The sequence below is a fragment of the Mustelus asterias genome, unplaced genomic scaffold (assembly GCF_964213995.1).
Source record: "Mustelus asterias unplaced genomic scaffold, sMusAst1.hap1.1 HAP1_SCAFFOLD_702, whole genome shotgun sequence".
Lineage (NCBI taxonomy): Eukaryota > Metazoa > Chordata > Chondrichthyes > Carcharhiniformes > Triakidae > Mustelus > Mustelus asterias.
In genome coordinates, this window is record NW_027590651.1 from 69,717 (window position 1) to 88,301 (window position 18,585).

An 18,585-nucleotide genomic window follows, 5' to 3' on the forward strand; every position below is an offset into this window, starting at 1 on the left:
GAAACCACAAATATCAGGAAATCAATGTTTGCTCAAAGTTCCGAAGTCCCAGTTGGAATTTGTTTCTTATCGTTTGACTGATTTACTGAACATCTCTGGAACAAGAAGAGTTAAAGTAAAATTTCGAATGAAACTTGTTGACAGTTGAATTAGCCGCAGGTTGTCAAACAGGTTGAATTTGATGCCTGGAATGGGGCCGCTCCCTTCTCTGCAGTAAGTGGGGAATGTTTAAATTGAATTCCATGCTGAGGATGGGCAGCAGCTTTCACACAGAGGGTAAAGCTGTGAGCCTCACTGAAAAGGGATACAATCACATTTCCAATTTGTTTCATTTCAGCAAGTTGCAAGAAATTTCTATCTCATTGATGCAGAGGATCAGGGATAGAACTGACACACACTACACGGAAATGAAGAGACAGGGATGTTTTGCAGACAGAAGATAAGATTAATGTAACTTCTTACATTTAATGCCTTGACCAATATTCTGTACATGCAGCTTGTCCTGGATTCCAACATATCTCTGTTTCTTTGGTTTCTCTTTCCCCAATCCATCGGCTTATTTGCCTTTTCTAAATGCATTACCTCACACTACTCTGGATTAATTTTATTTGACACTTTTCTGCCCAGCTGTTCAGTCCACAGACATCTTCCTTCATTCTAACGCTTTCTGTCTCACTGTTAATGACTCAACCAATTTTCATATAACTTGCAAACTTCTTAATCATGGCTCCTATATTGAAGTCAGTGCAGGAGGATCATTTGCAACCTCAGGAAGGTTTTGCTTCTGCAATTCACTCCAGCCCCAATTAAGTCTCCCATGTGGGGTTTACGCGTCATGGCCAATGGTGATGGAACCAGTAAATGTTTGATCGCAATATTGGAAGTGCTGGAACCCTGAGGTACAATGGCTGCTTACGGGTGGAGCACTCTTCAGGAAGAGGACTTGTGTTTAGTTTACAGGAAGTCAGGAAACTTCTTCACGCCTTTCGCTCGGATTATTGCTCGTTGAAGTTGGAAATGGGACGCTCTGACGAATAACTACAGAGGAATGTTCAGAACTGTGAAGAGTGGAGAAATAAGCAGAGGACCTTCCTTGTGCCGATCACTGCTATATTTAGGACTGAATTATTGATATTTACCACAAACAGCAAGGCGCCGAGTACGGAGTCCTCACTGGATAGTCATTCAATTACAAAAAATATCCATCCACCATTACAATTTGATTCTAGCCACTGAGCCAGTTTTGGATCCAAATGACCACTTTCTTTCCCTTGGATCCAATGGCTTTTACTTTTCTGACCAGTTGTCAGAAAAACCTCACTAAAACCCACGTAGACTGCATCAAACAAGTGTCTCTCTAATCTGAAAAAAATTCAGTGAGGATAGTCAGACATCACCTTTCTTTTACCAATTGATGCCTTTCCAAAGGAGCATTTATAATAACTGTCGGAAGGTCTTTGAATAATTTGTCCACCAAGATCAAACTGACTGACCTGTAATTACCCCTTGCTGCTTTTTAAATAACTGTACAACATTAGCAGTTCCCCAATCTGACAACATCACGCTGCAGCCAAAGAGCACTGGAAAGTGATGGTTAAAGCTTCTTCTTTTTATTCCCTTACTCATCTTGGCAGCCTGGGATGCATTTCATCCAAATCTTTCAAAGATGGTGAATATCTCAACACTTCATCCCTCACTAAGTTTAACACATTCAATATTTCACAACCCTCATCTTTAACTGAGAGGTCTGCTTCGCTTCCCTGTTTTGTGAAAACAGACACACAGATCATTAAGAACCATGTGCATTTCGTCTCTCTCCATCCACAAGTTACCATTTTGTTTTTTAATGCTTGGTATTCTTGTCTGAGTTATCTGTTTGCATTTTTTGTCTTTATAAAATATATTTTGTCTTTCCTTTTTACAGCCCCCTTATTGTTTCCTGCCCTCTCTTTGCTTTTGCGAGTTCCTTTTTAATTCCAGCTCTGTAATCGCAGACTGACACATTCCCAGGTTCAGGATAACGTACTGGGGCCACAGTAAAATCTGGGGCAGCTCCCACAAAGGGAAAAGGCTGCTTTTTAAGACCCCTCAGCGAGAGAATGAAAACTCAAAATAAACCCTCAGGCTACACGTTTGACGTATGTTCACGCTAAATGTTAACTGTGATTGTGAATGGAGTAAATAACATACAGAATTGGGAGAAACTTATTTGTTTTGCACTTTGTGTGCTGTCAGCTTTGAGTAGTCTTGTAATATACTTTTGTAAACTTCATGTGTAGAGTATATTGTTGGACAAATGCATTTTGATTGCTCTTTGCCCCCCAACCTCAATTCATCTCAGTTAATTCTGGGACAGTTGAAATCCACTTTGATCGCTGCCATTTTGTTTCTGCACTTGGAAAGGCCAGGCCTATTCGGGAAAGTCAGCATGTGCCTGTGTGGGGCAGGTTATGTCTTACTAACTTGATTGGTTTTTTTGAGGGGTGATGAAGGTGATCGATGAGGGTAGAGTAGTGGATTTAGTCTACATGGACTTTAGTAAGGCTTTTGACAAGGCCCCTTATGTTAGGCTCATCCAAAAGATTTACAAGCATGGGATCCACGGTGACTTGGCCACTTGGATTCCGAATTGACTTGCCCAAAGAAGTCAGAGTTGTGGTAGAAGGGTGTTTTTCTGGCTGGAGGTCGGTGACTAGTTATGTTCCACAGGGATACGCACTGGGACCTATTGCTTTGGGATATATATAAATGACTTGGATGATAACATGGATGGGTCAGTAAATTTGCAGACAACTCTAGGTATGTGGAGTTGTGGATAGTATAGAAGGTTGTCAAAGGATACAGCGGGATATAGATCAGTTGCAGATATTTGCAGAGAGATAGCAGATGGAGTTTAATCCGGGCAAGTGTGAAGTGCTGCACTTTGGAAGGTCAAATGTTAAGGGTAAGTATACAGTCAATGGCAGGACCCTGGATAGCATTGATGGACAGAGGGATCTTGGGGTTCAAGTCCATAGCTCCCTGAAAGGGGCTATACAAGTAGATATGGTCGTAAAGAAAGTGTACGGCATGCTTGTCTTTATTGGTCGGGGCATTGAGTTTAAGAGTTCGGATGTCATGTTGCAGCTTTATGAAACTTCGGTTCGGCTGCACTTCGAGTATTGTGTTCAATTCTGGTTGCCACGTTGCAGGAGGGGTGTGGAGGCTTTGGAGAGGGTGCAGAAGAGGTTTACCAGAATGCTGCCTAGATTAGGGGATATGAGCTATAAGGAGAGGATGGACAAACTCGGGTTCTTTTCTCTGCAGTGGCAGAGGCTGAGGGGAGACCTGAAAGGAATCTATAAAATGATCATAGGGTTGACATTTACTAGAAGATTTTCTACCGAGAGTTACTACTAAGAGGCCTGCACTTAACGTGAGAGGGGGATTGTTCAACAGAGATGTGAGAGGCATATTTTTTACTCAGAGTGGTAGGTGTCTGGAACGCGTTGGCAGGGTTGCCAGTGTAGGTGTCTGGAGCGCGGTGCCAGGGGTGGTGGTGGTAGGTGTCTGGACCGCGGTGCCAGGGGTGGTGGTGGTAGTTGTCTGAAACGCGTTGCCAGGGGTGGTGGTGGTAGGTGTCTGGACCGCGGTGCCAGGGGTGGTGGTGGTAGGTGTCTGGACCGCGGTGCCAGGGGTGGCGGTGGTAGGTGTCTGGACGGCGGTGCCAGGGGTGGTGGTGGCAGGTGTCTGGACCGCGGTGCCAGGGGTGGCAGTGGTATGTGTCTGGATCACGTTGCCAGGGGTGGTGGTGGTAGGTGTCTGGAACGCATTGCCAGGGGTGGCGGTGGTAGGTGTCTGGACCGCGGTGCCAGGGGTGGTGGTGGTAGGTGTCTGGACCGCGGTGCCAGGGGTGGTGGTGGTAGGTGTCTGGACCGCGGTGCCAGGGGTGGTGGTGGTAGGTGTCTGGATCACGTTGCCAGGGGTGGTGGTGGTAGGTGTCTGGACCGCGGTGCCAGGGGTGGCGGTGGTTGGTGTCTGGACCGCGGTGCCAGGGGTGGTGGTGGTAGGTGTCTGGAACGCGGTGCCAGGGGTGGCGGTGGTTGGTGTCTGGAACGCGTTGCCAGGGGTGGTGGTGGTAGGTGTCTGGACCGCGGTGCCAGGGGTGGCGGTGGTAGGTGTCTGGACCGCGGTGCCAGGGGTGGTGGTGGTTGGTGTCTGGACCGCGGTGCCAGGGGTGGCGGTGGTTGGTGTCTGGACCGCGGTGCCAGGGGTGGTGGTGGTAGGTGTCTGGAACGCGGTGCCAGGGGTGGCGGTGGTTGGTGTCTGGAACGCGTTGCCAGGGGTGGTGGTGGTAGGTGTCTGGACCGCGGTGCCAGGGGTGGCGGTGGTAGGTGTCTGGACCGCGGTGCCAGGGGTGGCGGTGGTTGGTGTCTGGACCGCGTTGCCAGGGGTGGTGGTGGTTGGTGTCTGGAACGCGTTGCCAGGGGTGATACGATAGGGGAATTTAATAGGCTTTTAGAGAAGCACATGAATATGCAAAAAAGAGAGTTATACGGACCAGGGACAGGCAGAAGGGATTAGTTTAATTTGGCATCATGTTCAGCACAAAATCGTGGGCTGAAGGGCCGTTTCCTGTGCTATGTTCTATGCAGAGAAACATAGAAGATAGGAGCAGGAGGAGGCCATTTAGCCCTTTGAGCTGCTCCGCCATTCACTACGATCATGGCTGATCGTCCAACTCAATCGCCTCATCCTGCTTTCTCCCCAGAACCTTCGATCCCATTTGCCCCAAATGCTATATCCAGCCGCCTCTTGAGTACATTCTTCTCAGCAATGTCACTACATATTTGCTCTTTGACTTCCTTTTGACTGTCTGGGGTAGATGTTATACTCCCAGAACTGTCAGTGTCCCTTTCTTGTTCTTCAGTTCAATCCATATGACCTTATTTGATGATACCTTTACGAATGAAAATATTATACATTGATGTTAATATTAGTAGAAGAGTGGTAACTACTTTCATCTCCTACAGTGTTCATTGGTCAACTGCTGACACAATGAGAACTTTGGTCACTGTATTCAAGTTAGAGCTTCAACCAGGGCACTCATCTCATGGAGATTGTCACTGTCCAGAGGAATCATATCCACTTATAATGTATAAGTGCAGAGATATAATTCATACATTACCAGAGCTTAATATCAAAACTCCATCAAATCAAACACATCAAACATAAATGTTAACATAGTACAACCCTGCCAGGCTGTTAGAAACCAAGTGAAGGATCATTTAATTCACCATTGATCACCAAACTCCACATTTCCCTTGAGAATATTCTCTGCCATGGGAATTAGTCTGGTTTCATCCTGCACTGGGAGTAAATCTTTAACCAATGGGATTTCCCAGTGTGGAGTCTCAGTGAACAGGATCCCACCTGTAACCAGGTTGTGGAGACCAGTGGGACTCTCTGGATTTCACTGGGCAGCTGTCTGTGTCACACCGGCTGTGGAGAGTTAATGATCACTCTTGGGAAATGCCTGATCCCAGAGCTAACAGATGTTGTATGATGGAGAGGTGGATTTATTCACTGGTTCGGCTAAAGGCAACACTTCAGTCAAATTGATCTTAATCGTGTTTATCTCCAGATGAATGTGGATCCAGATTCACAACAATATTTGACGATTGTGACACACCAAGGGCTATTCAGATAGACAAGACTTCCATTTGGCATCATGTCTGCACCTGTGCTGTTCCAATGTGCCATGGATCAAATTCTAAGCGGATTAGAAAGAGTCCAGTGTTTCATAGGCCATATCTAAGTTACTGGAAAGAATGAGGAAGAACATCTCCACAACCTAGATGCCACACTCCAGAGACTAGAAGATCATGGATTAAGATTACGGGAAGATAAATACGGAAGATTTCCAATCTTCTATAGATGCAAAGAGACTGCACAAATTGCCTTCAAAAGTCAAAGCCATTTCTGACGCACCTGCACCTCAACATCAATCATCTTAATTCTCCTTTGGGCTTATTAAAGTATTTTTCATGAAAGGTTTGTCACTAATCTAGCGACTATTCTTAAACATTTACACAACTTTTTGTGTCATAAGAGGAAACAGAAATGGAAATGGGTGGATGTGTGTGAGAAAGCCTTCGTACAAGCTAAAGAGGTACTAGTAAAGTCAGAAATCCTGACACACTTTAATCCAAATTTACCTTTGCAACTGGCACATAACGCATCGCCTTATGGGATGGAGGCAGCAGTTTCTCACGCAATGCCCGATGGGAAAGAGAAGCCGATAGTTTTTGCACCAAGACCTTGAACAGAGCAGGAATGAACTCTGCACACAAACAAAAGGAAGCTCCAGGAATCATTTTCAGAATCAGGGCAACACCGATGTGGAAGGAAATGTACTGAATTAATGGATAATCGGTCACTAACAATGTTTTTTGGGCCTCATACTAGGATTCCATTTCTCACAGTCAGCCGGACATACCATAAAATATCGTCAGTCAAGTTTCCAGAGGGAAGCTGAGTTATTAAAGAAGTTATTTTTGGTCGTCAGGGCTCGATACCCAAATCGAGGAGAGAGCAGCGAAGTGTTTGTCTTGTGCAAAAGTTCAGAGCCTGTTGCCACGAGCTCTATTTCACCGAGGGGAATGCCCGCAAGGACCATGGTCAGCTCTGCTGAGGGCTGTTGGCTCTATTCACTCTCCACAGATGCTGTCAAACCTGCTGAGATTTTCCAGTGTTTTCTGTTTATGTTTATTTATTCGTGTCACAAGTAGGCTTACATTAACACTGCAATGAAGTTACTGTGAAAATCCCCAAGTCGCCCACACTCCGGCGCCTGTTCGGGTTACACTGAGGGAGAATTTAGCGTGGCCAATGCACCTAAGCAGCACGTCTTTCGGACTGTGGGAGGAAACCGGAGCAACGGAGGAAACCCAGGTCAACAAGGGTTGAACGTCCAAAGTGATCCAAGCCGGGAATCGAACCCGGGTCTCTCGCACTGAGAGTCACCGGTGCTAACCACTGGGCCACCCATCCCACCCTTTGGTTCAGATTCCAATATTCACAGTATTTTGCTTTGATTTCAACAAAAGCGATTTGCATTCTTATAGCTCCTTTAATGCTATAAAATATTCCAAAGTCCTTCAGTGGAGCAAAATGAGGCAAGTTTATTGTCTTACTGTCCTTACTGGACAGGAGAGTAAAAGCTTGATAAAAGAGGCAGATTTGTAAAAGATTTCTAAGGGACAGATGGGAGTAAATTCTGGAGCTCTGGACCCAGGCAGATGAAGGCACGGCTGACAATGGAGGGATGAAAGAAATGAGGGACGCAGAATTGAAAGAACGCTGAAACTTTGGATGGTTCCAGCGTTGGAGAATGTTAAAGATATCGGAAGGGATGAAATCGTTCAGAAAATTGAAGATGGGAATGAGAACTTTAAAATCAAGGCATTTCTGGACTGAATCCCAATGTCGGTCAGTGAACACAGGAGGCAGGGTCGACAGGCAGCCTGGAGTGAATAAGATCCAGTTTTAAATCCTGCCAGTGGCCAGGGACAGCAGGGTGTGACTGCAAGTCAGGCAGGTAAAGGGAACCAGCAGTCAGGAACTCAGGAGCCTCAGCCCTTGACCCTGTCCAACAGGTACGAGGCACTTGCTCCCTGTGTGGATGGCAAACAGGGCTGCAGGAAGGATGAGTCAGCTGACCAAGGCACCATGGTTCAGCAGGCCATTCAAGGGGAGGAAGTAAATAGGCAAGTTGTAGTTGTAGGGGATTCTATTATCAGGGGGATAGATAGTATCCTTTGTGAGCAGGATAGAGTGTCCCGCATGGTATGTTGCCTGCCCGGTGCTAGGGTGCGGGACATCTCTGACCGGCTTGAAAGGATACTGGAGAGGGAGGGGGAGGATCCAGTTGTTGTGGTCCATGTTGGTACCAACAACATAGGCAAGTCTAGGAAAGAGGACCTGTTTAGAGATTATAAAGAGCTAGGATTCAAATTAAAAAACAGGTCCTCAAGGGTCATAATCTCCGGATTACTGCCCGAGCCACGTGCAAATTGGCATAGGGAGGCAAGAATAAGGGAAGTTAACACGTGGCTGAAAGAGTGGTGTGGGAAAGAGGGGTTCCTTTTCATGGGACACTGGCATCAGTTTTGGGGCAGGGGGGACCTATACCGTTGGGATGGTCTCCACCTGGACCGAGCTGGGATCAGTGTTCTGGCGAAGAGAGTAAATGGGGTGGTCAATAGGACTTTAAACTAGAGATTGGGGGGAAGGGAAAGTCAGGGAACCGAGAGGTGAAGGAATCAGTGGGAAGCGTAGCTGCTTAGGGTTACAAAAAATCACGAAAAGACAGCGCTCAGGAGAGGTTCCGATAGTCCCCATCTCACAAAATATGACACAGTGTCTGGAAAGGCTCAGTAAACCAAGGTCCACCACACTACGAAAACAAAAAGGGACGGTCAATAGGGAATTAAAGGTGCTATATTTAAATGCCCGCAGTGTCCGGAACAAGGTAGATGAGCTTGTGGCCCAGATTGTGACTGGCAGGTATGATGTGGTAGGCATCACAGAGACGTGGTTGCAGGGGGTTCAGGACTGGCAGTTAAACATCCAGGGATTCACAACCTATCGAAAAGACAGAGAGGTGGGTAGAGGGGGCGGGGTTGCCTTGTTAATTAGAAATGAAATTAAATCAATAGCACTAAACGACATAGGGTCAGACGATGTGGAGTCTGTGTGGGTAGAGCTGAGGAACCACAAAGGCAAAAAAACCATAATGGGAGTTATGTACAGGTAATTACAGGCGCATGAGGGAGGAACTGACAAAAATCGACTGGAAGCAGAGCCTAGTGGGAAAGACAGTAGAACAGCAATGGCAGGAGTTTCTGGGAGTAATTGAGGACACAGTGCAGAGGTTCATCCCAAACAAAAGAAAGGTTATCAGAGGGGGGATTAGGCAGCCATGGCTGACAAAGGAAGTCAGGGAATGCATCAAGGCAAAAGAGAGAGCCTATAATGTGGCAAAGAGTAGTGGGAAGTCAGAAGATTGGGAAGGCTATAAAAACAAACAGAGGATAATAAAGAGAGAAATAAGGAAGGAGAGGATCAAATATGAAGGTAGGCTAGCCAGTAACATTAGGAATGATAGTAAAAGTTTCTTTAAATACATTAAAAACAAACGGGAGGCAAAAGTAGACATTGGGCCGCTCCAAAATGACGCTGGTAATCTAGTGATGGGAGACAAGGAAATAGCTGAGGAACTTAATAAGTACTTTGCGTCAGTCTTCACAGTAGAAGACATGAGTAATATCCCAACAATTCAGGAAAGTCAGGGGGCAGAGTTGAATATGGTTGCCATCACAAAGGAGAAAGTGCTAGAGAAACTAAAAGGTCTGAAAATTGATAAATCTCCGGGCCCAGATGGGCTACATCCTAGAGTTCTAAAGGAGATAGCTGAAGAAATAGTGGAGGCGTTAGTTATGATCTTTCAAAAGTCACTGGAGTCAGGGAAAGTCCCAGAGGATTGGAAAATCGCTGTTGTAACCCCACTGTTCAAGAAGGGAACAAGAAAAAAGATGGAAAATTATAGGCCAATTAGCCTAACCTCAGTTGTTGGCAAAATTCTAGAATCCATCGTTAAGGATGAGATTTCTAAATTCTTGGAAGTGCAGGGTCGGATTAAGACAAGTCAGCATGGATTTAGTAAGGGGAGGTCGTGCCTGACAAACCTGTTAGAGTTCTTTGAAGAGATAACAAATAGGTTAGACCAAGGAGAGCCAATGGATGTTATCTATCTTGACTTCCAAAAGGCCTTTGACAAGGTGCCTCACGGGAGACTGCTGAGTAAAATAAGAGCCCATGGTATTCGAGGCAAGGTACTCACATGGATTGACGATTGGCTGTCAGACAGAAGGCAGAGAGTTGGGATAAAAGGTTCTTTCTCAGAATGGCAACCGGTGACAAGTGGTGTCCCGCAGGGTTCAGTGTTTGGGCCACAGCTGTTCTCTTTATATATTAACGATCTAGATGACGGGACTGGGAGCATTCTGGCCAGGTTTGCCGATGATACAAAGATAGGTGGAGGGGCAGGTAGTATTGAGGAGGTGGGGAGGCTGCAGAAAGATTTAGACAGTTTAGGAGAGTGGTCCAAGAAGTGGCTGATGAAATTCAACGTGGGCAAGTGCGAGGTCGTACACTTTGGAAAAAAGAATAGAGGCATGGACTATTTTCTAAACGGTGACAAAATTCATAATGCTAAAGTGCAAAGGGACTTGGGAGTCCTAGTCCAGGATTCTCTAAAGGTAAACTTGCAGGTTGAGTCCGTAATTAAGAAAGCAAATGTAATGTCATTTATCTCAAGAGGCTTGGAATACAAAAGCAGGGATGTACTTCTGAGGCTTTATAAAGCACTGGTTAGGCCCCATTTGGAGTACTGTGAGCAATTTTGGGCCCCACACCTCAGGAAGGACATACTGGCACTAGAGCGGGTCCAGCGGAGATTCACACGGATGATCCCAGGAATGGTAGGCCTGACATACGATGAACGTCTGAGGATCGTGGGATTATATTCATTGGAGTTTAGGAGGTTGAGGGGAGATCTGATAGAAACTTACAAGATAATGAACGGCTTAGATAGGATGGATGTAGGGAAGTTGTTTCCATTAACAGGGGAGACTAGGACGCGGGGGCACAGCCTTAGAATAAAAGGGAGTCACTTTAGAACAGAGATGAGGAGAAATTTCTTCAGCCAGAGAGTGGTGGGTCTGTGGAATTCATTGCCACAGAGGGCTGTGGAGGCCGAGACGTTGAGCGTCTTCAAGACAGAAATTGATAAATTCTTGATTTCTCGAGGAATTAAGGGCTATGGGGAGAGAGCGGGTAAATGGAGTTGAAATCAACCATGTTGAATGGTGGAGTGGACTCGATGGGCCGAATGGCCTTACTTCCGCTCCTATGTCTTATGGTCTTATGGTCTATGACTGAGCATGGGGAAATACATTTCTCACTGTGCAGCCCCACTTCCATTCAGCAGTTAAACAGTTAATGTGTTCACCTTTAAAGTTATCAGATCCTGCATTGAAACATCTGACACTGGCCCTTTGTTTGAAAGTCTAAACATAAGAAAATCGATGGAGTTTTTAAACAGTTTCAGGTTGAAACCCAGTGATTCGTTCTGGAGGCATGACTCCGATTGAACTCACTGTGTGACAGCAATTAATTACAAATTGTTTGTAACTAACTTTGTTCACAGTTCAAAGAGTTTTTAAATTGGCTCAATGATGTGTTTTCTGAATAGCAACTTCCAGTCGGAGGACAGAGACAGAGACAGAGTCGTTTCAGCACAGCAGGAACCATTCAACCCATCGAGATGTAATACAAATCTCAAATTACAGAGATCAGATCCAATTACTGAACTGTGATTTGCTGAAAGAAAACCAGGAACAACATTACGTTTGGAAGCAAAGAGTTTACAAAGAGAAAACTAGCAGACTCCACACGGAAGCAGAGAATCTGCAGGTCAAGGTAAGATTTGTCTGCTCCTGTACTTTATGTATTTCTTTATTTTAAACCATTTTCTCAGTCAGATTATTTTACATGGGCTGTTGTAGCCATTCCCCTTCCATGAGGTTTTATACAGTGACTGAGCTGGAGCAGTGATGAAGGTGATCTGTTTAACAGTGAGGCTCCCAGAATCAGACCACTCCTGTTCCACACCATTATTTTCATTTTTAAGAGGGATGGAATGAGGTGAATCAGAGCATTCCCACATCCCAGTTCAGACCGGGCTGGGCCCTGGACCTTCCTCGATATGGGTTTTTGTAATTACAGGGAATTAATTTTAGAGCTCTGGCGCGCTCAACGCTACGACAACGGATGAATGAACACTGCTCGACAATTATCAGGCAAGAGTGTTCTCTTTCTGTTGGGGAACACTTCAGCGGTCACGGGCATTCACCTCTGATCTTCGGGTAAGCGTTCTCCAAGGCAGCCTTCACGACACACGACAACGCAGAGTCGCTGAGCAGAAACTGATAGCCAAGTTCCGCACACATGAGGATGGCCTCAACCGGGATCTTGGGTTCATGTCACACTATCTGTAACCCCCACGACTCGCCTGGGCTTGCAAAATCTCACTAACTGTCCTGGCAGGAGACAATACACACCTCTTTCATATGTGCTTAACCCTGTCTCCACTCACATTGTCTGTACCTTTAAGACTTGATTAACTGTAAAAACTCGCATTCCAATCATTATTTTGTAAATTGAGTTTGTGTCTTGATATGCCCTGTTTGCAAACAGAACTCCAACTTACCTGGCGAAAGAGCAGCGCTCCGAAAGCTAGTGGCTTGTGCTACCAAATAAACCTGTTGGACATTAACCTGGTGTTGTGAGACGTCTTACAGTGTTTACCCCAGTCCAACGCCGGCATCTCCACATCATGCCCTCAACATACAGAGTTTAGCTGCACAGTCTGCATTTCCCTGCTCCAACCAATACTCGGGGAATGACCGCACTCTCAAGTGTTTGGTTAAAAGTCAAAATATCAGATGTACACTGTGACTGTTTGTAATGTTACAGATAGAAATTCACTGCACTGACTGAATTGGAAATGATAACCTCTCTAATCAGCCTCAAACATTGTTTCTAGCTGAATTGGGTGCAGACTTGTCAAACTGGTTCAATTGGTTACTCTCTCCTATAAATAGAAACCTCGAAATAATCTCATAACTTTTACCAGAGGGTGAAACTCAGACACGGGTATTATAAACAGGGTCAGCTCAGATGATTGGTATGATTTCTACTGAGATAACCAGGCTGCATTGAATTGACAAAGGCAGGACCTGCACAGTGACAGTAAAGCCGGTGTGGTTGAGGTCAAGTGGGAATGTAGTTTCTGAACTGATTGTGAAGTATCTCTTTCTTCCTTCCATTTAAATGTGTCGCCTCCCAGGGAGATTATTCTCCTCCACTCCCTGCAGTGAATCCATCCTTTGCGGCTGTAGCTATTATCTAACTGTGAGCTCCCCGCAGTGAATCCATCCTTTGCGGCTGTAGCTATTATCTAACTGTGAGCTCCCGCAGTGAATCCATCCTTTGCGGCTGTAGCTATTATCTCACTGTGAGCTCCCCGCAGTGAATCCATCCTTTGTGGCTGTAGCTATTATTTGACTGTGAGCTCCCCCGCAGTGAATCCATCCTTTGCGGCTGTAGCTATTATCTAACTGTGAGCTCCCCACAGTGAATCCATCCTTTGTGGCTGTAGCTATTATCTCACTGTGAGCTCCCCGCAGTGAATCCATCCTTTGTGGCTGTAGCTATTATTTAACTGTGAGCTCCCCGCAGTGAATCCATCCTTTGCGGCTGTAGCTATTATCTAATTGTGAGCTCCCCGCAGTGAATCCATCCTTTGCGGCTGTAGCTATTATCTAACTGTGAGCTCCCCGCAGTGAATCCATCCTTTGCGGCTGTAGCTATTATCTCACTGTGAGCTCCCGCAGTGAATCCATCCTTTGCGGCTGTAGCTATTATCTAACTGTGAGCTCCCGCAGTGAATCCATCCTTTGTGGCTGTAGCTATTGTCTAACTGTGAGCTCCCCACAGTGAATCCATCCTTTGTGGCTGTAGCTATTATCTAACTGTGAGCTCCCGCAGTGAATCCATCCTTTGTGGCTGTAGCTATTATCTAACTGTGAGCTCCCGCAGTGAATCCATCCTTTGTGGCTGTAGCTATTGTCTAACTGTGAGCTCCCCGCAGTGAATCCATCCTTTGCGGCTGTAGCTATTATCTAACCGTGAGCTCCCCACAGTGAATCCATCCTTTGCGGCTGTAGCTATTATCTAACTGTGAGCTCCCGCAGTGAATCCATCCTTTGTGGCTGTAGCTATTATCTAACTGTGAGCTCCCTGCAGTGAATCCATCCTTTGCGGCTGTTGCTATTATCTCGCTGTGAGCTCCCGCAGTGAATCCATCCTTTGCGGCTGTAGCTATTATCTAACTGTGAGCTCCCCGCAGTGAATCCATCCTTTGCGGCTGTAACTATTATCTAACTGTGAGCTCCCGCAGTGAATCCATCCTTTGCGGCTGTAACTATTATCTAACTGTGAGCTCCCTGCAGTGAATCCATCCTTTGCGGCTGTAGCTATTATCTAACTGTGAGCTCCCTGCAGTGAATCCATCCTTTGTGGCTGTAGCTATTATCTAACTGTGAGCTCCCGCAGTGAATCCATCCTTTGCGGCTGTAGCTATTATCTAACTGTGAGCTCCCCGCAGTGAATCCATCCTTTGCGGCTGTAACTATTATCTAACTGTGAGCTCCCCGCAGTGAATCCATCCTTTGCGGCTGTAGCTATTATCTAACTGTGAGCTCCCGCAGTGAATCCATCCTTTGTGGCTGTAGCTATTATCTAACTGTGAGCTCCCTGCAGTGAATCCATCCTTTGCGGCTGTTGCTATTATCTCGCTGTGAGCTCCCGCAGTGAATCCATCCTTTGCGGCTGTAGCTATTATCTAACTGTGAGCTCCCCGCAGTGAATCCATCCTTTGCGGCTGTAACTATTATCTAACTGTGAGCTCCCGCAGTGAATCCATCCTTTGCGGCTGTAACTATTATCTAACTGTGAGCTCCCTGCAGTGAATCCATCCTTTGTGGCTGTAGCTATTATCTAACTGTGAGCTCCCCGCAGTGAATCCATCCTTTGTGGCTGTAGCTATTATCTAACTGTGAGCTCCCGCAGTGAATCCATCCTTTGCGGCTGTAGCTATTATCTAACTGTGAGCTCCCTGCAGTGAATCCATCCTTTGTGGCTGTAGCTATTATCTAACTGTGAGCTCCCGCAGTGAATCCATCCTTTGCGGCTGTAACTATTATCTAACTGTGAGCTCCCGCAGTGAATCCATCCTTTGTGGCTGTAGCTATTATCTAACTGTGAGCTCCCTGCAGTGAATCCATCCTTTGCGGCTGTAGCTATTATCTAACTGTGAGCTCCCTGCAGTGAATCCATCCTTTGCGGCTGTAGCTATTATCTAACTGTGAGCTCCCTGCAGTGAATCCATCCTTTGCGGCTGTAGCTATTATCTCACTGTGAGCTCCCGCAGTGAATCCATCCTTTGTGGCTGTAGCTATTATCTCACTGTGAGCTCCCGCAGTGAATCCATCCTTTGCGGCTGTAGCTATTATCTAACTGTGAGCTCCCCGCAGTGAATCCATCCTTTGCGGCTGTAGCTATTGTCTAACTGTGAGCTCCCCGCAGTGAATCCATCCTTTGAGGCTGTAGCTATTATCTAACTGTGAGCTCCCCGCAGTGAATCCATCCTTTGCGGCTGTAGCTATTATCTAACTGTGAGCTCCCCGCAGTGAATCCATCCTTTGCGGCTGTAGCTATTATCTAACTGTGAGCTCCCGCAGTGAATCCATCCTTTGCGGCTATAGCTATTATCTAACTGTGAGCTCCCGCAGTGAATCCATCCTTTGAGGCTGTCGCTATTATCTAACTGTGAGCTCAGGCAGTAACTGAGAAACAGTTTATTCAACACTGGGACCCTCACAGCTCAACTTGTTTCTATTCCCCACCATCGCTCTCATTTTGAATAAGAGGTGATGCGATTAACCAGGGACAGGGAGCACAGGGTCTCCACAGACAGTGAAGAGATTGTGGGAGGACCTTCTTGGGGCACAATGTGAGATAATACTCTTTGGATTTAAAAGCGACAGATTTGAATGGAGTAGGAAATGAATGACAGATGGTCATGCTGAGACTGATTCTTGATACAGAAATCAGTATATGTTGGATTCTGTTTGAATAAGTTTTTACAGGTCGCTATAATGAGGTTAGTTGGAGCTCAGTGTGTTCAGCTTTGAATTCCATTCCAAGCGCCCACAATGGCTCCAGGTGGAGCTGAGCTGTAATTGTTAGGTTAATACCTGAGGTGCAGCGACTGAGCTGCTGATAGACTAGTTCAACTGGTTATATTTCTGAAAATGAATTAGCATTGGGTATAATTTAATATTCTGCCCCCATTTTTTTATCTTACTCTGTAAGATCCTGTCAATTCCATTCATTAAAATGATAATAAATCCTGTTAAAGGAAAGAAAGCACTGTTCATGTTCTGAAAGATTGATGGGTAGGAAACAAATACCCGTTCAGTAATACAGCGGGTTACTTGTGGTACCATCAGGATTGAATTGTTAGATCAAACAGTGCGTTAAACTGGGAGGGGATGGTTTGAATCTTTTCTGGTTCAGAACAGACCCCGACATCCTTGAAGGGAATTAGATAAATGATTGTAGGAAGAAGATGTCAGAGTGAGAAAAATTGAACCTTGTTCTCACAAAAAGCCAGTGCAGATATCAGAGCCTGCTGATTGAGTTTTAAACTATTTTAATATCCATGAAAATAAATAATATCAAGGTGTAGTAATCTTACCAAGGCCAGTTTTCCATCACCATACACCCATTTATTTACAGCGGCAGTTGAGTGCCATTCGACTGCTGTAGAGTGTAAATAAGCCCTGAGTCAACAACTGCTGGCCTGTGTGGAGCCAACTGATTTTAACGCCCCCTTCCCTCACCTCCTCCCTCCCCCACCAGCTGCTCCTTCCCTAGGGGAGCTGATACTCAGAGGAAAAGAGGTCCAGCAGAGATCTATTGATGATTCCCCATGGCCATCATAACATCCCTCTCTCCCCCCGCAATTCAATTTATTCCCTGCACCCCCACCAGCAAGCATCCTTTCTGCTGCTTAGTGACCGGCCTTGGGTCAGCTGGAGGTCGGACCAGATCAGTGGGTGTGAAGTGGATGGGGGACCTTTGCTTCTGGAGAAAGTGTGGCAAAGTCACCGATCTGGTTCCTTTTGAGGCCCCGCTTCACCAGGGCCACTGGACTTCTGCACTTCCATGTCGGAGTCCGTAGCAGGAGACTAAGGAAATCTGGCATATCCGCTACAACTCTCACCAACCTTTACCGATGCACCATAGAAAGCATTCTTTCTGGTTGTATCACAGCTTGGTATGGCTCCTACGTTGTCCAAGACTGCAATAAACTGCAAAGAGTCGTGAATGTAGCCCAATCCCATCACGCAAACCAGCCACTGACACTGTCTACACTTCGCGCTGCGTCGGCAAAGCAGTCAGCATAATAAAGGACACGACGCACCCCAGACATTCCCTCTTCCCCCTTCTTCCGTTGGGAAAAGTATATAAAAGTCTGAGGACATGTACCAACCGATTCAAAAACAGCTTCTTCCCTGCTGCCATCAGACATTTGAATGGACCGACCTCGCATTAAGTTGATCTTTCTCTACACCCTCGCTATGTCTGTAACAGTACATTCTGCACTCTTTCCTTTCATTCTCTATGAACAATATGCTTTGTCTGTATAGCGAGCAAGAAACAATACTATTCACTGTATCTGAATACATATGACAATAACAAATCAAATCACTTGGAGGGGCCAGCGTGTGTTCGATCTCCATTTATGGCTCGTCGCTGGCAGTGGCCATGCCTGTGACTGGTACTGTGGCCTGTACTGACACAGGTTCTCTATTCTGGTGATGGTTCAGGTGCTTCCTGATAATCTTGACCTGCACTTGGACTTTGTACAACATGAGCCCTGTCTTTTCTGTTATAATCTTGGGGGTCCAATGGTTGCCGTCCTTGAAGTTCCTCACATGGACTGGATCATCGGTCTTAAATGCTCTTTCTGTTTGCACAGAATCCTGGTTCTTCTTCTGGGTCTTCTTTTGGGACTCCACCTTCCTTGCCAGGTTGATTGGCCATGCTAAATTGACCTGAATGTCAGGGGATGAGCAGTCGTGTAGTCAGAGGTGACCTTTAGTTCTTGAAGATCGAAGTGTAAAATCAGTTGGGTGACCCTAAGAAACAGCCAGGGGCAAAATCCATTGGTGTGAAGTGTTTGTCGGTCACCCAGCAGCAGATGGAATGTGAATCTCAGGTACGTCAGGAAGTTTGAGGTGTGTTTAAGAAGGGTAATGCAGTAATCCATCTACATCGAGACTCGGTGAAACATAATTAGTACTAATGTTGTGGGGGATGAATTGTTTGAAAGTATCCTGAGCCATGTTCTAGAATAGTATATTGAAGAACCAACTAGGGAATCGAAAAACAGGAGACTAAATATGTAAATGAATGATCTCGGAAAGTGTTATCATAACAATGAACAAAGAAAAGTACAGAACAGGACAGGGCCCTTCGGCTCTCCAAACCTGTGCCGATCCTGATGCCCTAACGAAATAAAAAACCTCCAGCCCTTACTCGATCTGCCTGCTTCCACCACCTCCCTCAGGCAGTGCATTCCAGGCACCCACCACTCTCTGCGTGAAACATTTTGCCTGCACATCTCACTTAAACTTCCCCCCCCCTCACCTTGAACCTGTGCCCTCTTGTAATTGACACTCCCACCGTCGATGCCCCTCATAATTTTGTAGACCTCTATCTGGTCTCTGCTCAGCCTCCATCTTTCCAGTATAAACAATCCTAGTTCATTCAATCTCTCCTCATAATCAACACCCTCGTGCTGGTGAACCTTCTTTGCACTCTCTCAAAACTCCAGGTTCTGCTGGGAGT

General features: G+C 46.0%; 1 protein-coding gene across 1 annotated transcript in view; it reads left to right on the forward strand.

The window, feature by feature from the left end:
• LOC144487289 (NACHT, LRR and PYD domains-containing protein 3-like) overlaps nt 1–18,585 on the forward strand; it is a 136,978-nt gene that overhangs the window by 57,155 nt on the left and 61,238 nt on the right. The window contains exon 2 of the mRNA XM_078205371.1: nt 11,432–11,523. Within this exon, the coding sequence (XP_078061497.1) occupies nt 11,432–11,523 (92 nt within the window). The remainder of the gene's footprint in view (nt 1–11,431; nt 11,524–18,585) is intronic.